Here is a 19,692-nt window from a genome sequence, read left to right as displayed (position 1 = left end):
GAGATGGTATAGGTCAGGGGTAGGCAACCTCGGCTCTTTTATGACTCGTGGACTTCAACTCCCAGAATTCCTGAGCCAGCATGGCTGGCTCAGGAATTCTGGGAGTTGAAGTCCACGAGTCATAAAAGAGCCGAGGTTGCCTACCCCTGGTATAGGTCCTACTGGTTGAGCAAGGGGCTGAACTAGAAGACTTCCAAGATCCCTTCCAGCTCTATTCTATTCTATTTTAGTCCACTCCACCTCATGGGGGCATTGAGGGCAAAATAGAAGCAGGAGTAATAGGAACCCAAAATTTGTTAAGTGAGTTTTGCTCCATTTTAACTTTCTGGCCACAGCTAAGTGAATCATTGCAGTTAAGTGAGTCACTTAAGTGACTAACTTTAAGCGAGTCACTTCAGTGTTAAGTGAGCCTGTCTTCCCTGTTGACTTTGCTCATCAGAAGGCGGCAAAAAGTGGATCCTGGGGCACTGCAACTGGCATAAATATGAACCAGTTGCCAAGCATCTGAATTTTGATGACATGACCATGGGGATGCTGCAACCATAACGTGTGAAAAATGCTGCTGTAACTTTGGTCACTAACTGTAAGTGGAGGATTACCTGTATTCATTGCCTTGAGTTGACCCAAATATATAAGTTAGGACAAAAATCTAAACAACCTTGGGAAGAAATTGATGTGTATGAAGGCCAACACCAGCCAAACAACCAGCAGCTATCACTTAACTGTTGGCCAAGCCCCACACTGGTTTATTTTACCCTGCACAATGAATCAACAATCACACTGAGCAAGGAAATTGAGTTTTCATACTTTTTTCTGTGCAGAATTAAAGAGAGGTACATGCGGTGGCTCAGTGGGTTAGGACGCTGAGCTTGTCGATCAGAAGGTCGGCAGTTTGGTGGGTCGAATCCCGAGTGCCGCGTAACAGAGTGAGCGCCTGTTACTCGTCCCAGCTTCTGCCCTCCTAGCAGTTTGAAAGCATGTAAAAATGCAAGTAGAAAAATAGGGACCACTCCGGTGGGAAGGTAACAGCGTTCCGTGCGCCTTTGGCGTCTAGTCATGCCGGCCACATGACCACGGAGACGTCCTCGGACAAGCGCTGGCTCTTCGGCTTTGAAACGGAGATGAGCACCGGCCCCTAGAGTCGGAAACGACTAGCACGCATGTGCGGGGGAACCTTTACCTTTACCTTACACTTATTCAAATCAAGTGTGTCTGCTGAAATTTAAGAAGCTCTTTTTATACCATTAACGTATCTGCCCATCAAAATTTCCTCATGTTTTAGCACTTGTTCCTGATTTATTGAAGCTGTGCAGTTTAGGCTAAAATCTAATAAGCATGGGAGGGGTGCATTTAATTACCTAAGCTCTCCACCCTCTGGTGTGTTTTTAACACACTAATGCTAAACTGTTTTAACTCTGGACCTTTGCCCAAACAGCTAAATTTAATGCTGCAAATGACCTTTGCTTGTTCCAATAATGAGCCCACTTGCAAAACTCTTCTGCACAGTTACAGAGCCACATCCTACCAACTAGACTGACACTGCTTACATATGAAGCATTTGTGGTCACACACACACACTTATCTCTTTGCTAACAGATACCAAAGTGGATGCTGATTGACTGAATTTGACTGAAAGCACCAATAGAGTAATCAAGGCAGAAACTTTGGTTGAAATTAATTCATTATTCAGTTACAAAAGCACCTAATAGTTTGCTAATAGATTAATAGGCCAGACCTGATTACATTGTTGAAAAGTACCAATGAAGGAGAACATTTGTAGCTCAGGGTTGAAATGAGGGGTCCTTGATGCTCTGAGTTTACTTGTTTTCTTGCAGACATTTCATTACTCTAACTAGGTAATATCATCAGTGCTAGTAAGGTGTGCTGTTTGCTGTCTGTTTATATTCTGGTGTCTTGCCTGTCTGGGTGGGTGCAGTCTTAGAGATTCTTTGTTTGGGCTATTTACTAATAGCTCTGTGGCAGTTTCTTGATTGGGGTATTGCTTACTTGATTGTTGGTCTGAAGGTGACTTTGGAGTTAAACTATGCTGATCTATGCTTATGCAACCAGCCCCAAAGAAAAAAAGACTCCAGCACTTCTCCACCAGTAATCAGCACTCAGATCAGCATAGAAAAGATCAACTCCAAGGTCACCTTCAGACCAACAATCAAGTAAACAATACCCCAATCAAGAAACTGCCAGAGCCACAGACAGGCAAGACATCAGAATATAAACAGAACAAACAGCACTCCTTACTAGCACTGATTTTTTTAATTTTAATTCCATTTATATCCCACCCTTCTCCGAAGACAGGGCGGCTTACAAGCTTAGCAGTAGCCTTCATTCTATGTATATGCCTACTTATTAGGGCTTTCACACACACCCCAAGCGGCATTATTACAAAGTCAGCTTAATTGCCCCCAACAATCTGGGTCCTCATTTTACCTACCTCGGGAGGATGGAAGGCTGAGTCAACCTTGAGCCTGGTGGGATGCGAACCTGCACTAATTGCAGGCAGCTGGTGTTACTTAAGAAGGCATTAGCCCACTGCTCCACCAAGGCTGTTGATGTTACCTAGTTAGAGTAATGAAATGTCTGCAAGGAAACAAGCAAGGTCAGAGAGCACCAAGGACCCTTCACATTGAAAAGTACCCAGCTAAAGTATTATGGGGCAAGGAGTGGTTTTTGAGTGAGCAAGTCAATGAGGCTGAGATGTGCTGCAATCAAGACTGTGTTTCCAGTGAGAAATAGGCAGAATGTTATAACAGTGTTTTATCACAACATATTTTGCTTGCTGAGACCAAGCTGCTCCTTCTCAGTCAGTGTGTGCATTGTTAGATGGTTCTAGCCCCTAAAGTGGAAATTCCAATAAATACTTTTCCCTGTTCCTGGAAGTAAAAATAGTCATTAAAGGTAGCATGATTTGTTGCTTCTCATGGCACTCAAAAAGACAAACTTGCCTCACAGGAGAGCCAGGCAGTGGAATTATTAGGAAAGGATTTAGGGGTGAAGTTATATTTTTTTCCTATAGATGGTGACCAAAGGTTCTCTGTAAATTGCAGAAAAGTGGCTCAGTGTGTTAGGATGCTGAGCTTGTCGATCAGAAGGTCGGCAGTTTGGCGGGTCGAATCCCGAGTGCCGCGTAGTAGAGTGAGCGCCTGTTACTCGTCCCAGCTTCTGCCAACCTAGCAGTTCGAAAGCACATAAAAATGCAAGTAGAAAAATAGGGACCACTATGGTGGGAAGGTAACAGCGTTCTGTGCGCCTTTGGCATCTAGTCATGCTGGCCACATGACCACGGAGACGTCCTCGGACAAGCGCTGGCTCTTTGGCTTTGAAACAGAGATGAGCACCGGCCCCTAGAGTTGGAAACAACTAGCACACATGTGCAGGGGAACCTTTGCCTTTACCTTTTATACCACCATAGCTACAGAAGTCAGAACAAAAGGCGATGGATAGTAAGCCACCACCATTCAGCTTGAAAGCCCATCACCGCTTCATTGTTGCTTGCTGTGAAAGCCTACCATTATATTGTTATTGTTTTCATTTGAAATTGCACGAGATCATCAAATCTGTTGAGATTTCAAGATGAATAATTGATTTATTTTATTATTTATTATTTCAAGTTACATGGCTGCCCATCTGAAATTCATGATTCTGGACAATTAACAATAAAAGTAGCATTAAAGATTGTTGTTTTTTAAAAGAGCAAATAGTTTCATCAGATGGGATCCTGGAGGAGGGCCTTTTCTGCCATGGCACCCACTTTCTGGAACAACATCCCCATTTGGAATGGAAAGAATAATGGAGTAGTATTGACAAGTAATGCTATTTGTCACACTGTTAGATCAGCAAGTATATATTCACCTTCTACTGTAATTATACAACTTAAAGCAGTGCACATCACATTCCTGCTTCCGATTTTCCCCACAATGCCATGAGTTGGCATGTTATAGGTGGCATTACTAGCCTAAGAGTTGACACTGACTTGATGGCACATAATCAACGAGATTTACCAGAGCCTGGGGCCCAAATCTGCAACTTTCCACATTGCATTTAACCATACCACAATGGCCCGACAGAATCTTTTTTTCTCCCAAGCCCAGAAAAGGAAGAGACTTAAAACTGGAGCACAATTAAGGCAGAAAAAAAAAAACTACCCTTCGTAGTTCGTCTCGTATCCTAGTGTCCTACCCATACCTAGTGTCGTATCCCTCCAACAAGGGCTCGGAAAAAAAAAACTTTACTTTGCTGTAGTTTCTCCTAGCAAACGAATGATATTTACGCCTCCACGAACTACGATTCCCATCGCGCACCAGAAACATTCCGACCGCGCTAGCAAGCCGGGAGCAAAGCGTTTCCCATCGTGCAACGGGCGCCAAGGAACTTTGACGGACTCCGTTTCCCGGCATGCCTTTGGTTTGGCGGCGCTTGGCATGTAAATCCAACGGCTAATCCCGCCCACGTTTGTTTTGCCGCTGGAGTGGACTCGCCATGGCGGGCTTGTTGCCGCGGCACCAGGCTCTTTACAAGAGCTTCCGGACCCCACCGTGGAAAGAGACTTTCCGGCAGGTAAGCAGACCCACTTCTGCCCTCTCCTCCCTCCCGTCCCCCCGTCCTTGGAACGCTGGAGGCGCCAACGTTGCAAGGTTGGAACGGGGGCGGTCAATTCCGCCGCCAAATTGGTAGTCCCCGCCCGGCAAAACCCGCGCCCAATCCGGAAGAGCAGGGGTCTTCAAACTTGGCCCTTTTATGACTTGTGGACTTCAACTCCCAGAATTCCTCAGCCAGCTTTGCTGGCTGAGGAATTCTGGGAGTTGAAGTCCACAAGTCATAAAAGGGCCAAGTTTGAAGACCCCTGCGGAAGAGTATCTGGGATGCTGGCTTTCCTGGGAGGGAGACCCCTGGGAAGAAGTGGGAATAGCCTCTGAGCCACGAAGTCTAAAAACGCCTGCAGTTGATTCGGGTTTTAATATCAGGCTCATTAGATTCCCTTTCGGGAATTCGGTCAACGCACCTCTGAAAACTTTTAATTCGTAATTACCATTGAATTTCAGAGTTTTACTAATAAAGGAGAATGTTTGTAGCTCGGGGTTGACGCGAGGGGGTCCTCGGTGCTCTCTGAGCTTGCTTGTTTTCTTGCAGACGTTTCATTACCCAAATTAGGCAACATCAGGACTCCAGTTTGCTGGGGATGGGGTTGGTCTTAAAGATTCTTTGGTTGGGCTGTTTGCTGTTGGCTTCTTTGGCAGTTTCTTGATTGGGGTATTGTTTACTTGGTTGTTGGTCTGATGTTAACCTTGGAGTTACCTTGATCTGGGTGCTGATTGCTGGTGGATTGGTGCTTGGGTCTTTTTGTTCCCTTTTGGGCTGGGTGATTGTCTATTTTGCATAGCCTATAGATGTTGAAGAAATTAAATTAAAAAGAAATTAAAAGTCGCTTGCTCCTCGGGAGGAAAGCAATGGCAAATCTAGACAGCACACTAAAAAGCAGAGACATCACCCTGTCAACAAAAGTGTGTATAGTCAAGGCTATGGTCTTCCCAGTAGCAATGTATGGCAGTGAAAGTTGGACCATAAAAAAGGCTGAGCGCCAAAGAATTGAGGCCTTTGAACTCTGGTGCTGGAGAACACTCCTGCGAGTCCCTTGGAGTGCAAGGCGATCAAACCGGTCAGTCCTAGAGGAGATCAACCCTGACTGCTCTTTAGAAGGCCAGATCCTGAAGCTAAAACTCAAATACTTTGGCCACCTAATGAGAAGGAAGGACTCACTGGAGAAGAGCCTAGTGCTGGGAAAGATGGAGGGCAAGAGAAGGGGACGACAGACAATGAGGTGGCTGGATGGAGTCACAGAAGCAGGAGGCGTGATCTTAAATGGACTCCAGAAGATGGTAGAGGACAGGAAGGCCTGGAGGAACGTTGTCCATAGGGTCGCGATGAGTCGGACACGACTTCGCAGCTAACAACAACAAATAGATGTTGATGTCTATGTGTCTATTGATGGCTAATTTGTTCTAGAGTGCCAGGCTTCTAGACATTCCCTGGCATTTTTTGGATTTGGTTTGGTCTAGGATGGTCACATTTTCCTGTCTATCTGTAGTGAAATTAAAAGAATTTTCATAATGTTTTTTTTTTTGGACAACTAGTTGCTGTTCATGGATGCGTTCTGCCAGTCTTCTGCCTGTTTGTCCTACATAGTGGTTGTTGCAGTCCTTTACATTGTATGTTGTAGATGAGTCCTGTTTTTCTTCTGAGGTTGCTGGGTCTTTTGGTTTGCTTAGGATGTTTTGAAGGGCTTTATTTGGCTTGTGTGCAATGGTGATTCCATATGGTTGTAGTAGTTTATTTGTGGTTTCGGAGTTACTCTAAGATTAAACATCAGACCAACAATCAGGTAAACAATACCCCAGTCAAAAACTGCCAAAGAGCCAACAGTAAACAGCCCAACCAAAGAATCTGTAAGAAACCCCCCCCCCCAAACAGAACAAGCCACCAGAATATAAACTGACAGGAAACTGCACTCCTTATTAGTACTGATGATGTTACCTAGTTTGGGTAATGAAACGTCTGCAAGAAAACAAGCAAGCTCAGAGAGCACCAAGGACCCCTCATTTCAAATCGGTGCAAGCATGAATCTTGTATTTGTCTGGTGCAAAATGAATAGGAGAGACCTATTGGGTTCAGCTCTTGCTCTAAAGGCGCAGGAAGCCACTATAGCTAGGAAATCCTTTGCATAAATCCATCTTGTACGTCTTTGTATTCATTCAGCTTTTATAATGCGCAATTGCAGGGGACTGACAGTACAGATGCATCCATTTCTGGATCAGAGACACTGCTCACAATAATTTATTCCTTGGTTACCTTGCATTTGAATTTTACTGGAATGAGCTGTACTGATGCTGCCCTTGAAAATCATTCAGAAGTTCTAGTTGGTCCAAAACACAATAGGACAAATAGTTATGAGTGCATCTTAGCAAGCGTAACGCACCATTTTGAAGTTGCATTAGCTCCCAGTGCAATTTAAGGAGCTGGTTGGCTTACGAAGCCCAAGGCTGACTGCTTTTGGGACTCCTTATCTCAATTTATTTCTACCTGTACTGTACAGGATAGGCATGCTCTGGATTCCTTCTATTAATGTTATTTGATGGGACCTAGAAGGTGTGGCTTTTCTCTCATAGCATCTGCCCTGTAGAACAGTACACCCTGAGATATGAATGGCCATCATCCTGCCAATCTTTTGTTGGGTGCTAAAAACCTGGCTCTTCTCTCGGTCATTGTGGCAAGACGTTAGGTGAGCCCATTTTTAGGGAATTATCTGTGTAGGTGTAAATAGCTTCAGGAATTATGTGTTTTAATTGTTTAATTGTTTTTTTAAAATCGGATGTTAATGACGGGACAGTTATATAAAATTAAAACGACTTTATGTGCAGTCATTTGTTTCATTTTATAACCGAGAGTTTTGTGATCAATAGGTAGCAGTGTTATTTATTTACAGAACATATAGTACTGTTGGCATATGTACAGGTAGTACAACCATTGGTTTAGTGACCATTTGAAGTTACAATGGCACTGAAAACAAGTGACTTAACAATTTCACACTTAGAACTGTTGCAGCCTCCCTGTGGTGATGTGATCAAAATTTGGACTTTTGGCAACTGGCATGTAATTAAGACGGTTGCAGTTTCCTGGGGGATCAAGTGATCACTCTTTGCTACTTTCTGGCAATCAAAGTCAATGGGGAAGCCAGATTCACTTAATGTGTTATTACTTAACTGCAGTGATTCACGTAACAACTATAGCAAGAACGGTCATAAAATGGGGTAAACCTCGCTTAACTGTCTTGCACAGCAATAGAAATTTTGGCCTCAATTGTGTTGGTAAGTTTATTTTATTTTTATTTATTTATTTTAATCCCATTTATATCCCGCCCTTCTCCGAAGACTCAGGGCGGCTTACAATCTAAAGCACAAATCAATGTGCTTAGCAGTAGCCTTCATTCTATGTATATGCCTGTTTATTAGGGCTTTCGCCCCCCCCCCCAAGCGGCATTATTACAAAGTCAGCTTAATTGCCCCCAACAATCTGGGTCCTCATTTTACCTACCTCGGAAGGATGGAAGGCTGAGTCAACCTTGAGCCTGGTGGGACTCGAACCTGCACTAATTGCAGGCAGCTGGTGTTACTTAAGGAGGCATTAGCCCACTGCTCCACCAAGGCTCCTAATCCTAAATAATCCAAGTTGAGGATTATCTGGTAGTGCTGTTCAAAGTGCTGAACTGAAGAGAAATAAGTTGAATCAGTTATTATCCTTAAAACCCTGTCTCCATTCTCAGTGAAATCCAGAGGTTGCTAAGCCTTCTGGATTTTGAGCATACTTTAGTAAATTGCATACTGAGTTAAACTAATTAGTTATGTGCAGTAAAGGCAAAATGACTATTTGCTTCCCAGTTCCAGGGTCTAAATAATCTAATTAGATAAATCATGATTTTTGCTTTCTTATTCATTGTAATACAAATACAATTTTATACACGTATAGAGACATGCATGTAGAATATTATGCGCTGGGAGAAATGCACGTATATAATTCTTTATTTCCTTGCTTTGTTTTTTGCCACCTCTTCTCTAATGAAATATACAGGTAGCCTTTGACTTACAGCCACAATTGAGCCTAAAATTTCTACTGCTAAGCATGATGGTTGTTAAATGAATCACTGCAGTTATTGGTAACACAATTGTCCATGTTGATCCTGGGACACTGCAACCATCCTAAATACATTATTATTATTATTATTATTATTATTATTATTATTATTATTATTATTATTATTATTATTATTATTATTATTATTAGAATTTCTATACCGCCCTTCTCTCGAAGGACTCAGGGCATTGTACAGGGCAATTAAAATACAACATACAAAAGTTAAAAGTAAAATTAAATTAATTTAGCCCTAACAAATAAATAGTTAAAAATAAACCCCAAACCTTTAGTCCAGGCCAGCCTGTTCAAATAACCAGGTTTTCAGGTCACGGCGGAAAGAGCGAAGGTCGGGAGCTGTCCGGAGCTCAACAGGCAGTTGATTCCAAAGGGCTGGCGCGCCCACAGAGAATGCTCTCCCCCTGGGGGCCGCCAGCCGGCACTCCCTGACCGACGGCACCCTGAGGAGGCCCTCTCTGTGGGAGCGCACAGGACGAAGGGAAGTTGACGCCGGCAGCAGGTGCTCCTGTAAGTAATCCGGACCCATGTCATTTAGGGCTTGGTAGGTCATCACCAGCATACATGCCATTGCCAAGCATCCCGGTTTTGATCACATGACCATGGGGATGCTGTCTTGTGTGAAAAAGTTATTAAATCACTTCTTTTCAGTGCTGTTATAATTTTGAACGGTCACCAAATGAATGAGCTACTTGTAGGAAGTTTGAAACAAGCTTTTTTATGATTTGCAGAAATTTTTTTTTTTGGTTTGGTTTTTTTTTTCTATCTAGAAATAACTGCTGACATGAAGTTATTTTTTCCCCCCCTTTAGCGCTGTGTAGAGAGATTGAAAAGTAGTCGGGCCAAGTTGCTAGAAAGATATCGTCAAGTGGGAGAAAATGGAGCTTCCAGATCAAATAAAGCCTTGTTGGTACAGGAGGTGATGGAAGTTGAGTGGAAAGCTTTGCAGTCTGTGGATTCTCAGCTACCCTCTCTGAGAAAGCAGGACTCTTCCCAGGTTAGTGCCGTATGAAGAAGTTGTGGGTGTGTGTTTGTTAGGACATGGTGTCCACGTTCTTAAAGAAGTTTCTCAATTTTAGCAACTTCAAGTGTGGACGTCAACTCCCAGAGCTAGCCTGTTGGCTAAGAAATTCTGGGAGATGAAGTCTACAGATCTTCAAGCTGTCAAGGCTAAGAAACACTGCCTTAAAAGGATCAATAGTCTTTTCTGATGTCATCATGCAATGGTCCTAGGGCCAAAAAATAGGCACAAAATCCCACAAGATGTTATCGCAGTTGCAAATCTGGGCCTAAATCTTTTGAGATATGTCCAATTTAAAAGTTTATTTTTATTTCACATCAGTTTGAAATGGTGGTTTAGGACTGGAAAGAATGTCCTATTCTTGCTTTAATAGCAATTCATCTAAATAAGTTTTACATGTTACATGTTTCCTTATTAAGCAAAAAGCAAATGCTTTTATAGTTACTTGTGGAAAGTACCTTTGTATATGAGGCTTTTAAAATAATTTATAAAACAATTTCAAGATAGTTTGAAAAAATAAGCAGTGGGGTGTGAGTAAAAACGCAATTTACTTTCAATATGTTGTACTTTGTTTTATTTATTTTTACTATAACTTTTTTGAGTTGCTCAGGCAGCATATAAGTTTAATAAATTATGTATTATTTTGAAAAGCTAAGAAAATACTAAATTCTGAAGCAGTCATAACTTAGATGGGTGGGAGAAACGAATGCTCAATTGGTGCTGTGGAGAAAGCATGACATCTTGAATTCCTTATAGAAAAGCTGTGTTAAAAAAAAAAGCAACATACCGTTCTACCATAGTCAGAATGCATTGTCCCAATAAGAATTCTGGGCTTGACCTAAGTCCTAAAAGTATACCTTAAGGTAAAGGTTCCCCCGCACATGCGTGCTAGTCGTTTCCGACTCTAGGGGCCGGTGCTCATCTCTGTTTCAAAGCCGAAGAGCCAGCGCTTGTCCGAGGACGTCTCCGTGGTCATGTGGCCGGCATGACTAGACACCAAAGGCGCACAGAGCGCTGTTACCTTCCCACCGTAGTGGTCCCTATTTTTCTACTTGCATTTTTTTTACGTGCTTTCAAACTGCTAGGTTGGCAGAAGCTGGGCTGAGTAACAGGCGCTCACTGTTACGTGGAACTCGGGATTTGACCCGCCAAACTGCCGATTTTCTGATTGACAAGTTCAGCATCCTAGCCCACTGAGCCACCGCGTCCCTTAAAAGTATACCTTAGAGGAGGCCAAAATGCCTTCCACCTTCTTGAATGATGGACCTGATGTTATAAAGCTAAGAAAGAAAGTAGGGGAAAGATTTTTACTAGAACTCACTGTGGAGTTCTGAGAACCTTTGACAGAGAGCCTAATATGTATGTACCATGTGCGTGGATTGGTGGAGGGGTCCTGGGCAAACATTAGTTTCCAGTCTTCATTTTGGAGACAGCATGTATGAATTGCAAGCACCCTAAGTGTTCCTCTCTCACACACATATACCATTTCCCTTCTTTAAATATTATGACCAGAACACTTAACTGGGTGCTTTTCTCTTTAGATGCTTGAAGAACTGGCTGTATTGGATGAAATCCATCAGGAACTGATCTTGCAAGGTATCCAAGCTTATTGTTGATAACTGCTGCTTGAGTTAACGCTTTTACTAAAGCACAGTGCATAACGGACCTTGACAAATTTCAAAAAAGCCAAGCAGGGTCATCCAGAAGTTTACTAGGGAATCTCAGGGCTGTGTGTCCTGTAGCAGTGCATGCTTGTAAACTATACTGCTAAAAATGTAGCTGAATTAGAATGTGATAATGGAAAGATAGGATCAGCTCAAGATTAGACTCAATCCTATTCCTAGAAACGTAAGTCAATGACTTTGTAACCGCTCTCTTAGTTCAACCTCTCACCTTGTTATTGCAAAGTAAAGAAATGGACCACTGCACTAAGCACTAAGAAAAAGTGGAATAGGAAGTTACAAATGTATTTATTTTTAGCCTATCTTTGTTATTTTTATAAATAAATCCAGGTGATCAACATACCTAATACCCCTTCCTCTTCCTCTTTTTCACAATACAACCTGTGAGATGGGTTGGATGGGTCATATTAATCAGAAAGTAGATGAAAATGCAGGTTTCTAAGCCAGGAATTTTCAGCTCCATGGAGTCACTAAGAACTGAACTCAGTTTGAAAGAGATTTAACCAATTAATAGCAATGCTCTCTTTTGCAGAACAGCTGGCCATAGAGGAATATGAGCAAAGCCTGAAGTTTGATGAGGAATGTCTTAATGCAATGCTTGATGGCTTAGATGCAGAACACCATATCATCTGTCCTGTTTGCAGAAGGTGAAGTGATTGGCTTGAGAAATCTCTGCCTTGGTACCAGGCCACATGATTATTTACTTATTTAGTTAAATCCTACCTTACTAGTTTTAGAAATAACTCAAGATGGAGAATGTCTATGGAGATTCATCAGGTCCTGATTGTCATCCAGGTCCTGATTGTCCTAAAGTTGCTTTTTCAAAAGGCAAATGGACTTTGTTTTTCCTCGAAGACGTTTTGCTTCTCAGCCAAGAAGCTTCTTCTGTTAGAACTGAAAAAGCTTCTTGGATGAGAAGTGAAATGTTTTCAAGGAAAAACAAAATCCAGTTGCCTTTTGAAAAAGCAAATTTGGGACAAGGTGGTGAACATATGTAATGCTCTTTCCTATTTTCCCCACAACAACAACAACACCCTGAGAAGTGTGTTGGGCTGAGTGACCAGCCAACTTTCGTTACTAGAATCGGACTAAAACAATCTCCTGGTTTCCTAAACCAACACCTTAACCACTACTACAAAGCTGGACTGTTGTGTCAGACTGTTGTGTTCAGCTTCATTTTGCTGAATTATAATGCGAGTTCTTTTTATGAAGGCATTTTTCCTTCTTCCATCTTCAGAGATAAGTGGAGACCAAAAATTTGGTTTCCCTTACTTGCATCCTGAAGTAAGGTTAATTTTCTTAACCGGTGGAATTTATAGTATAATGTGGCAGTGTGGAGGGCTCCATATTCAGGATTCCAGAAAGTGCCTCCTATTCTTCCTCCTCTCTGATTTTCCTTGTCATGCTGTTCAGTCACTGGTTCATAGCTTAAATAAATAACTTCCATTTCTGCAGATCATGTTCTCTCCCTCTTGCTGACTTCTGTTTTGCACATGTTGCTTGATTAGGGAGTTTTTGTTCTTAGTTTTATATCCCATAGTTGATTTCAACGTCTGGAAATCCTAATTTCTCAGCTGTTGTGACTTGTGAATCGGCTACTATGTGTTATACACTAACTAGGCCTTTGCTAGACATCAGAACCCACCTAGAGAAAACTGGCTAGACTGACAGCAACTCAGAATTCTTCTAACATACCTGGTTTATTACTATGGGAAAGAAATGCTTTCTTCAGTCACTTGATCCTCCTACTTGTAGACTTTAGTAACAATTCATGGCACGTTTTAGTCACTCAGTTTCCGCAGAATATATAAATTTGACCCTAACATTGTTTTAAGGCTTCTAGTTTTAAATAATCAACTTTTCAAGGTAGTACAGTAGCAGAAATGCTTTGTTGATTTAGTTTTATCAGTTGGTGGGTTTTTTTACTTCCTTTCTCATTTGATCTTCATGTGTGAAGTCTTTGAGGACAATCTAGATAAGTTACTTTTCACTTTCATCATTGCAATTCTCTTTGCATCTAGGAACCATCTCAGCGTGATGAGTAACATGGTTGCATGCCAATGTGGACTCTGCATCAATAGCCTGGTAAGCAAATGTTAAGGAATTTCTGGGCAGCAACTCCATTCTGCTGGGGCTTCCTGGGATGGCTGAGACTTCCAGTGGCAGCTGAAGCTTTGCACACTGGCTCAGGGGCTTCTTGCAGTCCTCAAGTCACACCACATCAGGAAGCCTGAGTCGCAGCATGGAAAGCGTTCCAGAGCTGCACAACTCTTGCAGGGCAGCCAAAATGACAGAGATGGAAGGGGATAGGCATGTGGGGAGAGTTGAAGGGGAGAAAGTGCCTTGCTTCGGAAGGACCAAGGCTCAGGGCTGGAAGTGACCAAGCCCAGAATGGCTTGGATTGGGGTGGGTCCTTGACTAATGACTGGTGGAATTCATTTAACAAATGCTGTTGCTAAGCAATGTGGTTGCATTTTATGTCTGCATTGCTTAGCGTGGAAATTCCAGTCCTAGTTGGGGTTAGAATGGAGGGCTACCGGTAAGATAAAAGCAGAAGTTTCATGTAAGAAATTAAGGTATTGCCTTCACACCCTACTTGTGAACTTTCCATAGCATCTGGATTACCATAGTAGAGAGCAAAAAGCTTAGTTTAATTTAATTTAATTTAATTTATTAATATTTCTATACCGCCCTTCTCCCGAAGGACTCAGGGCGGTGTACAGGGCAAGAATAAAACACAGAAATTACAAAAGATAAAAAGTAATTAAATACATGCCCAATTAAAAATACAGTTAATACATACTAAAAACCCCAATAAAAATAATAAAAACCCCACCAATCCCCCCTCAGGCCAGGCCGGCTTGCTCAAACAAGTATGTTTTTAGATCGCGGCGAAAGGAGCGAAGATCGGGCGCCGTCCGGAGCTCAACCGGTAACTGGTTCCATAGCTCCGGGGCGCCCACAGAGAAGGATCTCCCCCTGGGGGCCACCAGTCGACATTCTCTGACCGGTGGCACCCTGAGGAGGCCCTCTCTGTGGGAACGCACAGGGCAGAGGGAAGTAGACGCCGGCAGCAGGTGTTCCCTGAGGTACTCCGGACCCCTGCCATGTAGGGCTTTAAACACCATTACTAGTACCTTGAATCTCACCCGGAAGACAACTGGTAACCAATGCAGCTCACGGAGCAGAGGTGTGACATGGGAGTATCGGGAGACTCCCAACACAACTCTCGCGGCTGCATTCTGTACCAGTTGGAGCCTCCGGGTGGTCCTCAAGGGAAGCCCCATGTAGAGAGCGTTGCAGTAGTCTAGACGAGAGGTCACGAGCGCGTGAGTGACCGTGCATAAATCATCCCGGCTTAGATAGGGCCGCAACTGGCGCACCAGGCGAACCTGGGCGAAAGCCCCCCTAGTCACAGCCACCATGTGATCTTCCAAGGTGAGCCGTGAATCTAGGAGGACTCCCAAGTTGCGAGCCCTATCTACGGGGGGTAATAATTCACCCCCCATAGAAAGAGATGGAATATCCGAATAGACCCGGGATGAAGGTATGCAAAGCCACTCGGTCTTGTCGGGGTTGAGTTGAAGTCTGTTCCTCCCCATCCAGACCCGAACCGCCTCCAGGCAACGGGACATCACGTTGAGGGCATCACTGGGGTGGTTTGGGGTCGAAAGAAAAAGCTGGGTATCATCAGCATACTGATGATACCCAACTCCAAAGCCACGAATGATCTCACCCAGCGGTTTCATGTAGATGTTGAACAGGAGAGGCGAGAGGACCAACCCCTGAGGAACTCCACAAACGAGAGACCTCGCGGTAGACCTCTGCCCCCCTGTCAACACCGACTGCGAGCGTCCCTGGAGATAGGAGGAGAACCACTGTAAGACCGTGCCTCCCACTCCCAATCCCCTGAGACGCCGCAGCAGGATACCATGGTTGATGGTATCGAAAGCCGCTGAGAGGTCTAATAGGACTAGAACAGAAGAATGACCCCTGTCCCGACCCCTCCAGAAATCATTCACCAGCGCGACCAATGCTGTCTCCGTGCTGTGCCCGGGCCTGAAACACAATTGGTACGGGTCTAGATAATCCGCTTCATCCAGGACCAGAGGGAGCTGATGCGCCACCACACTCTCAACAACCTTCGCAAGAAAGCGAAGGTTGGAGACCGGACGAAAGTTGTTCAATACAGCTGGGTCCAAGGCAGGCTTCTTCAGGAGAGGCCTCACCACCGCCTCTTTCAAGACGGCAGGGAAGCTACCCTCACTCAAAGAAGCTGATATAACTGCCTGGAACCAGCTGCGTGTCCTCTCCCGGGCTGCATAAACCAGCCAGGAAGGGCACGGGTCCAATAAACATGTGGTGGAGCTCAGCCTCCCCATAATCCTGTCCACTTCCTCCGGAGTCACAGAATCAAACTCCTCCCAGGTAATATCGACAAGACCGCCTGTGTCCTGATCGTCAGACTCTGCCCAGTCAGAGTCCAGACCGGTCCGAATCCGAGCGATTTTGTCCGACAGATGATGGTTAAACTCCTCGGCACGACCCTGCAAGGGTTCCTCCCTCACCTCCTGATTCAGGAGGGAGCGAGTCACCCTAAACAGGGCGGCCGGGCGATTATCTGCGGACGCGATAAGGGTGGCGAAGTGGTTAGACCTTGCCTCCCTTATCGCAGCGAGATAAGACCTAGTATAGATTCTTAGTCGCAATCGGTCGGATTCGGATCGGCTGGATCTCCAACCGCTCTCTAGGCCCCGTCTCCGACGCTTCATCTCCCGGAGCTCCGCGGAGAACCATGGAGCTCGACGGGATCTGCACCGGGTCAGGGGCCGCAGGGGTACAACTCGGTCAAGAGCCTCAGTGGCTGCCCTTTCCCAGGCTTCCACTAAGGCGTCTGCCGAGCTGTGAGCGAGGGAGGCAGGTGGGGACCCCAGCGCCGCCTGGAACCTCTGGGGATCCATTAAGCGTCTGGGGCGGTACCATTTAATTGGTTCCACACACCCACGGCGGGGGGTGGCAAAATGGAAGACCAGCCGCAGGAGATGATGATCGGTCCATGACAGGGGCATAACAATTGGGGAGCCCCCACCAAGATCATCTAACCACCGTCCAGATAAGAAAACTAAGTCAAGAGTGTGGCCTCCCTCATGAGTCGGTCCCGAAATTACTTGCGTCAGGTCCATGGCTGTCATGGAAGCCATGAACTCCCGAGCCAACTCAGATGATCCTCCCAGCGATGGTAGATTGAAGTCCCCCAAAACTATAAGTTTAGGGAACTCAATCACCAACCCAGAGAGGACATCGAGAAGCTCAGGCACGGCTGCTGCTATGTGACTAGGCAAAAGGTACACCAGCAGCAAGCCCAACTGCGCACCAGGGCCGCATCTCAAAAAGAGAGACTCACACCCGACTATCTGGGGAACGGTGGCCTCCCGCGGACATAAGGTCTCCCTCATAACAACAGCCACACCCCCACCCCTACCCTGAGCCAGAGGCCGGTGTAGCACCCGGAAACCTGGTGGACAAAGGTCAACCAGAGGAATCCCTCCCTCTGGGCCCAACCAAGTCTCCGTGATGCAAGCCAGGTCCGCCTGCTCACCCTCGACCAAATCACGGACGAGAGGAGCTTTATTGGCGACAGACCTGGCATTCAAGTACACCAGCCGGAGCTCAGGAGGCTGCACATCCTCACTCCCAGAGCCCTGGGGCGGAGCCTGAGGGTCGGAGTGCCCCACCGCTTTTAAGCAGCGGAGAGGCCTTCCCTGAGGACGATACGACCCTCTGCTCCTACCCCTGCTGCCATTCCCTAACGTCGTGGGAATAGGTATTCCCACGACCAGCCCTGGAGCCTCAGAGGCAACCGGCCCCCGCTCCTCCCCCCCGCGAACTACCTTGGCACTGGCCTGAACAGAGGTTGTTGGACTGCCCCCTTTGTCCAAACAACCAAAAAGAGTACCCTCCCCCCTCCCTAGCCCCCTAAAAAATTTAGAAAGAAAACTAATCAGGGGCCTCTTATTGGGTTTCTGTCGAAGGCCCCTACCCGTGCCCAGCCATCTCTCGGGGTCCCAATAAATGGGCCCTTCCTCGAGATCGTAAGCGGCTGGAAAGGCGGGTCGCACCCAGGAAGGGGGAGCACCCCTGAGGGCGAGCAAGTCCGTGCAAGAATATTTAAGGAAAGGCATAAGGAGTAGTCCAAGTAGAAGGCAGTCCGTAGTTGATGATCAGTCAATAAGGAGGATCTAACAGAGGGTAAATAGGTGTCCCAGACCTCCGCCCAGCTGCTGCCACTCAGCTAGGTAAACCCCCCGAGCGGGCCGACCACCGTCCTTTCACGACAGCTGCCGAGCCAATTCCCGGGGAAGAGGTGGTGGTCTGAAACAACCACTCCGGATATGGCATGCCTCCTAGAGCTCTCACCTCTAGGGGCAGCAGATGTAAATTCAAACCACCCTCTCACGGTGGCTAATATCCAGGAACCTCTGAGTCCTTTGGGGATGATGTGTAAAAGGCAAGCCATCATAGTTATCATAGTCTGGTCAGCTAACGGCATGTAGGACTACCTGGAAAGAATCAAGAAGGAGGAGCAGAGGTACCAAGCCCTGAAGGCTCATGCGCAGGAAAAGCTAGACCAAGCGACCGAGGATATCGCCCAGATGAGAAGCAAAGCCCATTTGAAGGTGACTGCGCTCGATGCCAAGCTGCGCAAAGAGCAGATGAGGATCCAGTCACTGGAGAGCAGCATCGAGCAAAAGGTAAAAGAAAATAAGGAAATCAGAAAAATCTGTGAAGAGCTGATCTCTAAGATAGGATATTTTCTGCATTCATTTTTGAACTTTATTGCTTCCTTATATTTTTTTTGACAGGAAGGGATTTTGTATAAAACAAATAGAAAAACATATCTTTTATTTAAAAATAAATCTTTCTGATGTTATCAAATTGATCCCTAACTGTCATATCTATACAAATCATGCAGAAGCTGACACTAAAACATTCTGTCTCTATGTCAAGTCCCGTGGGCTCGACATCACGAGGGGAGCAGGGGAAACGCCGCGCAAACCGCCCGCCCGAACCTTCCTGCTGGAGCCACCCGGGAACAGCACATCCAGCAGTCAAACGGCCGCCAGCAACCACGGGCAGCTGGTCCGGGGCTTTCTGGCATGTCTGCGTCGACGGAGCTGCTGAAGGGACCCATAGGCAGTCAGACCGGCAGCCGCAGCTCGTCCTGGGATTACCCAGCCGCCTGCTCCTCGGCGGGGGCGTCGGGCGGCTCAGAGGGGGCGTCGGGCGGCTCAGAACGAAGACCGGATAGCGGGGCGTTGTGGGGAGCTGTTAGGGGGGCTGTAACACTGACACGCTGGACGGTGGAGGGGAGCACGGAGGAGGGGTGGGGGAGCACGAAAGGGGGGGTTAAGGGCATAAACTCACATGGAGTCTGTGTGGGAGCTCAGGCACAAAGGGCGGGGTGACGTGCGGAGAGCTGGGAAGGGGGCGGGTTTTGAGCAGACTCAGCCAGATGATGGTTTGCATGGGGAGGGGTGGGGCTAATCACCCCCAATGTATAAAAGACGCGTTGGGAGGGCTAGCTCCCAATGCTGACCTTGTATCTGCTAGGCTTTTCTGAAGTAAAGAAAACCTCGTCGTCACCCGTACCACGTTGTCGTCGTTCTTTCAGCGTGGACGGCTGTGACAGTAAGTCAGCGTTGCTTACAGCATTTCCTCGTTGCTGTGTTCTGCTCTGGACTTCGAGGCAACTGACATGGCCGAGAGAACCCAGGGGGCTGTGCTTACTGTGGAGGGAGAGGAGCCGGCTGGGGCTACAGCGCCTCTGGACATGGGGGAGTTGGCAGAGGCCCCACCGGTAGTTCGGCCCAAGGTCCGGGACCCTTGCCCAGCGGCTGAAGGCATTGGGACCCAGGGGCCGACTGCTTAAGCAAAGACTGGGGAATGGTGGCTCAGTTCTGTACTGGGACAACTGGAGACTGGGCAGGAGCGGCCACCCAGCCAGAGGGGGCCGTTGTTGGAGTGGAGGGAGCGTCGCGTTACCGGCGAAGAAGGGGAGGAGTGGAGCTACTCCACGGCTCCAGGGAGTTATACTATGGACGTCCTGAGGGACAGGTTCGGGGAGCCTCGGCCATGGACCCCCATCGAACCTGAACCGGATGTTGGCCGTTGGTCTCAGGACAGGGCTGGCCCTGTGCAGCAGAGCCAGGCCCATTTCCACCTGGCTAGCCCCCGTTTTCGGGCTCCGCAGGGTTCCGGCACCCCGCAGGGGAC

General features: G+C 46.3%; 1 protein-coding gene and 1 long non-coding RNA gene across 2 annotated transcripts; both read left to right on the top strand.

The window, feature by feature from the left end:
* Nucleotides 1-4,420: 4,420 nt before the first annotated feature.
* On the top strand, nt 4,421-18,770 carry LOC310632930 (RPA-interacting protein B-like). The gene is made up of 6 exons (XM_083350383.1): nt 4,421-4,572; nt 9,527-9,712; nt 11,278-11,332; nt 11,951-12,065; nt 13,440-13,503; nt 18,427-18,770. Exons 1-6 carry the CDS (start codon nt 4,495-4,497, stop codon nt 18,598-18,600), a joined length of 672 nt encoding a protein of 223 aa, XP_083206509.1. The 5' UTR covers nt 4,421-4,494; the 3' UTR covers nt 18,601-18,770.
* LOC310632931 lies at nt 16,732-18,358 on the top strand. Its single transcript, XR_014490945.1, has 2 exons — nt 16,732-18,170; nt 18,282-18,358. It is a non-coding gene; the product is annotated as an uncharacterized lncRNA (long non-coding RNA).
* Nucleotides 18,771-19,692: the final 922 nt, after the last annotated feature.

Source organism: Vipera ursinii (genome assembly GCF_947247035.1).
Source record: "Vipera ursinii genome assembly, chromosome: 1".
NCBI classification, from domain to species: domain Eukaryota; kingdom Metazoa; phylum Chordata; class Lepidosauria; order Squamata; family Viperidae; genus Vipera; species Vipera ursinii.
This window is presented reverse-complemented; position numbering and strand designations above follow the sequence as displayed.